Raw genomic sequence first — 9,707 nt, 5'->3', positions numbered from 1 at the left:
CCATATTCTGTCATTTTTGTAATAAAGATAACAGTAAGACATTGTTGAAAACAGTAAAAAGCATTAGCCTATCTGTGGATACTCGTACAACAAACCATTTGCTTATAAAACAAAGAAAACTAATGTGTTGAACTTCAGTCTGCGTGATCCTTATGTAGAAAAGAAAATGCGTCACCAAAAAAAAATAAACTCCCCGCGGCAGTAAATGAAACATGGTTAGTTGCTTAACCTGTCCGTCATCTGGTGGGCGGCCCTTGACCATCCACTGGTCTAAAGTTCACCAACCTCCACTCTGAAATGGCTACGCGAGACTATTGTTTAATGTTCCCCTGACAAAACTGCGTTCTAGCCTAATCTAGATGTTCTCTTTTATTAATCAGAGAATGCTTCAGTCAATAAAATGACAATACATGTCTTTAATTTGCTCTTATGGATCTTGATTTTCCTCGTTTGCGGTAAGTCTTAAACGTTATCGCTTGTTTGATATTATCATACCTATATAAAAATATGGGTTTAATTTGTTTCGTTTGACCGCATTCATGTGGTGAGTTCCACTATTGTGTGACTACGTGTAAGATTTAAGTGAAACTGTGTTTCTGGGCACATAAATACTGCGACCTGCAAACTAAAAACCCGTTGACATTGGCCCACATGTATACGTATTATATTACAACTCATATCTTTTATTTAGATTAGAGGAGACAAACCAGCTAAAAATACACACACACAAAAGTTTCCATAACAAAATATAATGTGTAGTGAATAATTGATGTTACTGTTAGTGACCACAAGATGGCACTAGTACAAAGATATAGCTAGCAGATGCAGAATACAAAATGTCAGAACAAGGAAACTGAGTGCTGAAGTTGTGGAAATATTAACGGTTTCGAGCCGGTTCATATATTTAATCTTCCGAGTGTTTACTTAATGAACACCACATCATTAAGGTAGGTGGGTTGCTTTATTTATAGCCGAAAGTAGATTTGCAGTCAAGAGTCATCTCAACAGTGCCACACAAAAAAGCTCACATAGTAACAACAACAAATGAACATTAAGACATAAAACATAAACCTAAAAACACTTATAAATAATAAATAAATAATCACTTCAAGTGTCCACCCCCAAATAAATGCTTAAGACAATCTAAAATATACAGGTCACCAAAACACCTCTGCTTTATTAGTCTATGCCTTATTTAAATGTCTAATGGCTGCTAGTATAAAACAGGTTCTACAGCTTAATACTAGAAACCTGCGAGTTTCTAAGCAGTGTCAATTAAAATTGAATTTGTGATTCTCTTTACCTGCCTGGTGTACGCAGCCTCTAGATTGGCTCGTGACACCCCGGTCAGCTTACTGGAACACTGTCTGATTTAGGTAGTTTTTATTCTTGACAGAGAGATTCCCAAATCATGACACCAAAGCAAAAGATAAAACAGATTCAAGAAAAACATGGTAAAATAAAATTACATTAATTAATTACATCACATTTTAATGATTAAAATCATAACTGTTTTGAGACATGTTCCAATACACTGAAAAAAAGTGTTGCATGCAAAACTGTTGCAAACAATTTATTTGTGTTGAATTTAAACAAACAAATTAAGTTTAATAATTTTCAACTTAATTTGTTTGTTTAAATTTAGCCCAAATAAATTGGTTACAGCCACTTAACATAAAAAAATTTGAGTAAATCCAAGGAATCATCTTTGAATAATTTTTTCAGTGTAGGATTTATGGTTTTAACATGCCACTAATAGAAGGCATGAATGCATGAATCAGTACAGAAATGTAATTACAACAGAGACCCATAATATGCTCAAGATGGACCTTCATCCACTAGCATTGCAGACATGTTTTAGCTATATCCTCAATTATTTCATGAAGGTTTAGTGCAACCAAATATGCTGCTTTTATTTATTTTAGCTATGGCAGAAGGCTACAAAGGATTGCCAAAATTAATTGTAAAGAAAATAGCTTGATATGACATGTATAAGATCATCTTTGAGACTCATGAATTTCTGTGTTAAAAGTAAAAATCGGTGATGTTCTCCTGCTGTTTGTTTGCATATTAGATTATGAAACTAGTCATGTTTATCTACTCACATTCTCTTTAATACTTTGATGCACTAATGTATATTGTTCTTTGGCTTCTGTTGACTGTCTTCTTCAGGTTCGACCTATCCAGACATTGTGTCGATATCTGTAACAGAGGGAGATTCAGTCACTCTACACACTGGTGTTCAAACAAACCTAGACAAATATAAAGACATTATATGGTATTTTAATGGAATTCGCATTGCACAGATCATTGCAGATCTCCGTTTTATCTGTACTGATGTTCAGTGTAATGAAGGCACTGAGAGATTCAATGACAAATTGAAGCTGGACATTCGGACTGGATCTCTGACCATCAGGGACATCAGAAAAACACACTCTGGAGAATATCATCTAGTTGTCAAAAGCAGCAGGGAAAAAATCTTTAATGTTACCGTCCATGGTGAGTTATTCATGAATGTTTAAAGAACTTCCATTTTCTTTATCTGTATTCTTAATTTTAGGTTCTTCACCAAAGGTTCCATACAAAAATGTTGACATCAGTGAAACAGCTTAATTTAAGTATTAATTTAAGCCAGTTATCACAGAATAAAGCCTGACTTATCAGCAGCTGTTGTATAAGACTGAAAGTCTTTATTGCGCAAAAAACAATTGGCTGGATGTACACTACCTGACAAAAGTCTTGTCGCCTATCCAAGTTTTAGGAACAACAAATAATAACTGGACTTCTAGTTGATCATTTGGTATCAGAAGTGGTTTATATGAAAGGCAAAGGCCTCTAGATTACGCTTATTTTACCAAAATAAAATATGATCATGCCTTGATTTTTAATCTTTGCTTAGACAAAAGTCTTGTCACTGAACAGAAATAATGTCCAGTATAGAATATAAAGTCATGGTGCAGTGGAAAAAGAATGAATATTGTGTCTGACTCCATCATGAGCTGTGAGGACTGCATCCATACATCTCTGCAACGACTCAAATCACTTATTAATAAAGTCATCTGGAAAGGCAAAAAAAGCGTTCTTGCAGGACTCCCAGAGTTCATCAAGATTCTTTGGATTCATCTTCAATGCCTCCTCCATCATCTTACACCAGACATGCTCAAAAATGTTCATGTCTGGTGGCTGGGCTGGCCAATCCTGGAGCACCTTGAACTTCTTGGCTTTCAGGAGCTTTGATGTGGAGGCTGGAGTATGAGAAGGAGCGCTATCCTGCTGAAGAATTTGCCCTCTCCTGTGGTTTGTAATGTAGTGGGCAGCACAAATGTCTTGATACCTCAGGCTGTTGATGTTGCCATCCACTCTGCAGATCTCTCGGATGATTTTTCCTTCACCAAACTTGACTAATTTCTATGAGAATTTTGGGTCCATGCAGCTTCCAGTAGGTCTTCTGCAGTGTTAGTGATGTTTGGGGTGCAAATCAACAGAAGATTCATCTGAAAAATCCACCTTCTGCCACTTTTACAAATGATCAACTAGAAGTCGAGTTATTATTTGTTGCTCTTAACACTGGGATTGACGACAAGACTTTTGTCAGGTAATGTAGCCACATAACTAAATAACATGTTACAATCAGTAATCTCAGCTGTAATAATTTACTAGGTGCAGTGTTCCCATGCTTTCCATGAAGTTTAGAAATATGAATTCCTTTAAAAGTACTTGAAAACAATCACCAGTCGCACCACCTCACATTTCAAAAGTGCAGTGACTGCAAACAGCTCTCGATGGCCAATATGTACTTTACAGCTATAAATGCTGCAGACTTGTCCAATGAAAATTCAGAATTAAACCCACTTGCTATGAATTTTTGACCACTATATCCTAGTGTTCCCATGATGAACAAAAGATTACCACATGGGATTTACAATAAAAAAATCGACTAGTTTATTTATTAATGAAGATCAACAAAAAAAAATCTATTGGTTTTGTGTTTAAGTGAAATCTGAGAGCTTTCTTATTCTCCAAAGACAGCAAGTTTACTGTCTCGTTTATATATATTTATATATATATATATATATATATATATATATATATATATATATATATATATATATATATATATATATATATATATATATATATATATATATATATATATATATTTATTTATTTATTTATTAGTCCCTTTTCCTCTTTCTGTCTAAGCTCTCAGGTTTCATCTAAACTATCTACTATTTGTGATAACCCCAAGTCAACTTCTTTGACTAACCCCAGCAAGAAAGCTGCTAATGGTTTTGTTTTAGAGTTTGCTATTACCTAGTAGATGATTGGACTGTTCTACAAAACGGATTGTAACCAATAGTCTATTGCTTTGTGTTTTAGATGATCCTGCTGGTGATCAAGATGAACTAAAGGAACATGAGGGAGAATCTGTCACTTTTAATCCTGCTGTAATAAGAGAACCAAATCATGTGCTGACATGGTATTTTGATGACATGATTTCAGCCATGATTCTTATGGCTGAAATCACTGTAAATCAGAGTCAGATCTGCACTGATGTTCAGTGTAAAGAGAGATTCACAGACCGACTGAAACTGCACCATGAAACTGGATCTCTGACCGTCACGAAAACCAGAATCACAGACTCTGGAAATTATACATCAGAGATTTTCATCAGCAGCGACGGACGCTTCAGCATCTCCAAAGAGAAGAGATTCAGTCTTAATATCATTTGTGAGTACTCGTTTCTTTAAATTTTCCTGTGAGGATAAATAAAATTATAAAATGTTCACTATGCTTTAAGTTTAACCCCAAAACTGTTGGGATTTAGAGTGTTGGCTTTGACTTAACCATCTATCTTAACAATAAAAATGCAAAATATGCAGCAGTGGAGAGTAAACTACTGAAAAAAAATCACACTCAAATAAAAGTACCATTACTTGCCAAAGAAATAGCACAAGTACAAAAAAAATCTGTTGTAAATATTACTTAAAGTATTAGTGAAAAGTAACCTTTCTAAAAGTACTTGAGTATTACACTATGAAAAATATATACAACCTTATAACCTGCAAATTAGCCTAAGGCTGATGCATTTACATGTGAGTGAATTCTGTAAAACTTAAGCGTAAAAAAGTCTAGCTGTGCGCTAATATGCTAATGGTTAGCTTATGCACTTTTAACCCTAACTAACAAGCTGTGCAGCTGGTGGAGCCACAAACTAAGTTCATTCAGCACTGAATTTTTGCACATTTGTGCACATGTTTGAAAATGTAACATTCTGTAGTGCATTTAATATTATTGTTTAATCAACATTTAGTGATTTCAGTTAACATACTGTAGACATCTTCACCTTTCCTACCAGTTTGATTATGATTCACAGGGCTGCAATGTGATTATAAAGCTATTACTGATCCATCTTTTGTTTACATACAGATTTTCTTCTTTAAAGCAAAGTAAATGTAATGACCCGTAATTTCTTTACTTCCAAGACCTGTGATTAATAATCAAATGCACGTGATTTAGCAAGGTCACAAAGAACAAACTGTAAAAAAAAACCATGCCTGTATAGCAGCATGCTAGCAGATTTAAGCATTTTATGAATCACTAACAAAGTAATTGTCTTAAAAGTCTTCCAACCAACATTCTCATGTTGTGTGCATAATGAGCAGTATAATCCTTAAGAATAAATAAATGAAACTAAATAAGAAAGAAAAAAAATTTGTTATACCAAAAAAAAAAAAACAGTTTTCATGCAAAAGAAATGAAAACTGCTAAAATTCACAAACTACATGAAGAGCCTGAGACATATGACTTCTAACAAAATCCTGAACATCCACTCGTCGGCCACTTTATTAGGTACAGTTAGTATACTAGTATCACGTTGGATCCCCTTTTGCCAGTCTGGTGACTGTGTATTGAGGACAGTGAACTCATTGTCATGTTCAAGAAACCAATCTGAGATGATTCACACTTTATGCCATGCTCAATTGGTACTAATGGGCCTAAAGTGTGCCAAGAAAAGATCCCCCACACCATTACACCACCACCACCAGCCTGAACCGTTGATACAAGGCAGAATGGATTCATGCTTTCATGTGTTGATGCCAAATTCTGATCCTACCATCCGAATGTCGCAGCAGAAATGGAGACTCATCAGACCAGGCAACGTTTCTCCAATTTTCTATTGTGCAATTTTGGTGAGCCTGTGCGAATTGCAGCCTCAGTTTCCTGTTCTTAGCTGACAGGAGTGGCAACCGGTGTGGTCTTCTGCTGCTGTAGCCCATCTGCCTCAAGGTTTGACGTGTTGTGCATTTAGAGAAGCTCTTCTGCAGACCTCGGTTGTAGCGAGTGCTTATTTGAGTTACTATTGCCTTTCTATCAGCTGGAACCAGTCTGGCCATTCTCCTCTGACATCAACTAGGCATTTGCGCCCACAAAACTGCCATTCAATGGACTATTTTTTTCAGACCATTCTCTGTAAACCCTAGAGATGGTTGTGCGTGAAAATGCCAGTAGATCAGCAGTTTCAGAAATACTCAGACCAGTCCGTCTGGCACCAACAACCATGCCACGTTCAAAGTCACTTAAATCCCCTTTCTTCCTCATTCTGATGCTCTGTTTGAACTGCTGCAGATCATCTTGACCATTGCTGCATGTCGAAAAAATTGAGTTGCTGCCATGTGATTGGCTGATGCTAACAAACAGTTGGACAGGTGTACCTAATAAAGTGGCCGGTGAGTATAGGTTTATATTGAATGGAGGACGGAAAAAACTGAGGTTGATCAAAGAACATCGTAATTATTTATTCTGATTATAAATAGCTTGTGGCCAGTGTTTTCATTTCTGCTGTTCATGATGAGCATTTGACTTGTGCTGGGCCAGATGGGGAGTGTTAAAGAGTTATTAAAGTTATTACAGTTATAAGTTTAATAACGTACATCAAAGCAGAAAAGTGTGAATGTGAGTCTGAGCTAATGTTAAACACTGAATGGAAGATCCTTCACTGTCTGATAATGATGATGGTTTCTCTTCAGCTCTTCCACAGCCACGTCTGTCTGGAGGAGCTGTAGCAGGAATAGTTGTTTCTGTTCTGCTGGTTGTTGCTTTGGTTGTTTTTGTGGCTGTGATTTACAGGCGTCGCCTGCTCAGACGGCCAGCACCACCGAGCACTGTAAGTGTTACAAGATCAGAAATATTCTGAGCATCAACTGCAAATGTATTTGACACATTTTGTATTGTATTTATCATTATCATTATTAGCTGTAGTATATATTTATGTAGGAAGTTACAATAATGTGGTGATGGCTATACAAAACTGTGAAGCATTAAGGCTTTTGTCTCCGCTACATTGCAATCAAGTTCATTAATCAAAGTTTTTCAATGTGTTGTAATGTGACATCTAGTGGTCATAAGCTTCAATTATATGTACCAAACTGATCTGTTTACCTACACTACGCTGGTTTCACTTTTTCCTCTGCATATTATATATATGTATATATATGTATATGTGTATATATATATATATATATATATATATATATATATATATATATATATATATATATATATATATATATATATATATGTATATATATGTATATATGTATATATATATGTATATATATATATGTGTATATATATATATATATGTGTGTGTGTATATATATATATGTGTGTGTATATATACATATATATATATGTGTGTGTATATATATATATATATATATATATATATATATATATATATATATATATATATATATATATATATATATATATATATATATATATGTGTGTGTGTGTGTGTGTGTGTGTGTGTGTGTGTGTGTGTATATATATATATATATATATATATATATATATATATATATGTATATGTGTGTGTGAATATTATTATTATTTATTTTATATTTATTTATTTATTGTAGTTTAATACAAAAATGGACATTGCCTAAGATAGTGTCAGTAAGCAAATAAAAAATATGAATTAGAAAATTAATTTAGGAAATCCATTTGTGGGCAGTGTTCATTTGGTCTTCACTTGAAATGCATGATGTTATGATGTTGAAGTTTTAAATTAAGAGTAAAACCACTCAGTCTTTAAACCAGATACTGAGGTTTTTCTAGCAAACAAAGCTTCTGATGTCATAAATCAAGCTTTGAAGTATTACTTTTGCGCAAGCTCATGCTTTGGTGTTAAATGTATTTTAATCCTTTATTATTATTTTAACACTGCAAAATCAAATGAGACAGTGTCAACTTTAACAATAAAAAACAAATAATTAATACAAACCTTTTTTTCAGAATAGTAAGTGCCTTATCAAAAAACAGCAAAAGAAAAGGTTATAGTTTACATGATGTAATGAGGTCAGTAATATATGACTGTAGTGCAGATTTAGTACAGATGATATATAGACACCATTAAGAGACTTTGTTTTACATAAACAATAGTGAAAGCCCAATTCAAGACATCTTAACTCATCATTTCTTTAAACTTTTGTGAATTTTATTACAGATAAGAACAGATGACATCCCTATGAGTGACACAAGAGCTTCTTAAGTCAGACTCAGGCTGCCAACTAAATATTGAACCATCACTTCGACACTGACAGAGAGACTAAAGCGAATAAGGTAATGAAGAAACTCAGCGCTAAATAAGCTGATACTGTGTTGAAGGAGATCAGATGTGGATCAACTCTGTGCTGAATAAGGAGGTGAACGAGCAGAGCTTCAGCTCACTGTGCTCAAATTCCTCAACCCAGAGCCCTGTGGGCAGCTTTAATACACACCATCCAGGATGCCTGAATACTGCACCAAACTGGTTACCAATGCACTTTACAGGATGCATTACTGTGAATTATAACATTGTGTCTCTGCATATCTTCAATACTACTACCGCAAATAACAATGTGTTAGATACACCCCATCTCCAGTGTCCACGGTGAGAAACACTCTTCTTTTTCCCTCTCTCTCTCTCTATTTCTTAAAAAACCACTCCCATCTTCATCCATCTTTAGAACACAAGTGAAACATAATCTAGGTATGATACGGTACTTTGCATTTGCATTACTCCCTAAATAACATTATTTTTAGTTTGGATGTTCTGGTTACCTCTGGTCACCTTTATCTCTAGCCAGGCGGAATTTTTGGAAAGAGGTTCAGTTTTAGTGCAGAAATAGTATGTCCTAAACACCTGAAAAAGACGTACATTAAATCCTGCTCCAAAATCAAAACTCAGATATGCATTTATACTGTTTAATGAAATGTAGACAACAACCTTTTATATACAACAATTTAAAACATGTCTGATTCACGTGATGGTCTGTTTTATGCCACATGTCATTCAGGGAAATGTAATGAACATTTTAAATGATTCTCCATGCAATTCTCTCTAAAGTTGGTCAATGTCATCGGAAAGAAGATATTTGTTCTGTGAAAGGCAACATTTGTGTCGATGTATTTAATATGTGTTGGATTTTGCAACTATTTGTGAACTGTCACTTTCTTATCCTATTAACTGTAGCCTATCGCAAAACGGATCATTACTGTCAGATTTTCTTATTTTTTAGCTGTGAGGACATCTACTGGTCATAACTGTGAATTGCAGGTCAAACCGTTATAGGCGCTGGTGGTTTCACTTTCACTATCTTAGCAGCTTTTGATTCTCATTTGGTTATTATTATTGTAGCTGCACTGGTCTAAATAAAATG

The 9,707-nt window shown here is 34.6% G+C and overlaps 1 protein-coding gene across 2 annotated transcripts; it reads left to right on the top strand.

Annotated features, from left to right (window-relative positions):
• Positions 1–300: 300 nt before the first annotated feature.
• On the top strand, positions 301–9,707 carry LOC130216144 (uncharacterized). 2 transcript variants are annotated; one of them, XM_056448033.1, is made up of 5 exons: positions 301–455; positions 2,173–2,499; positions 4,381–4,731; positions 7,032–7,168; positions 8,513–9,707. In XM_056448033.1, exons 1-5 carry the CDS (start codon positions 401–403, stop codon positions 8,555–8,557), a joined length of 915 nt encoding a protein of 304 aa, XP_056304008.1. In that variant the 5' UTR covers positions 301–400; the 3' UTR covers positions 8,558–9,707. The 2 variants fall into 2 exon arrangements, with proteins under 2 accessions (XP_056304008.1, XP_056304009.1); XM_056448034.1 differs by lacking the exon at positions 7,032–7,168.

Source organism: Danio aesculapii, chromosome 22 (assembly GCF_903798145.1).
Source record: "Danio aesculapii chromosome 22, fDanAes4.1, whole genome shotgun sequence".
NCBI classification, from domain to species: Eukaryota; Metazoa; Chordata; class Actinopteri; order Cypriniformes; family Danionidae; genus Danio; species Danio aesculapii.
Note: the sequence above shows the minus strand (reverse complement) of the source record. Positions and strands in the feature narration are given on the sequence as shown.

What these genes read in the sequence shown, in the direction of transcription:
- LOC130216144 (XM_056448033.1), top strand. Translation starts at nt 401, where the DNA reads ATGACAATACATGTCTTTAATTTGCTCTTATGGATCTTGATTTTCCTC. An exon ending in CTTTAATGTTACCGTCCATG is followed by an intron (nt 2,500 to 4,380) that starts GTGAGTTATTCA and finishes TTTGTGTTTTAG; the next exon opens with ATGATCCTGCTGGTGATCAA. An exon ending in GGCCAGCACCACCGAGCACT is followed by an intron (nt 7,169 to 8,512) that starts GTAAGTGTTACA and finishes ATTTTATTACAG; the next exon opens with ATAAGAACAGATGACATCCC.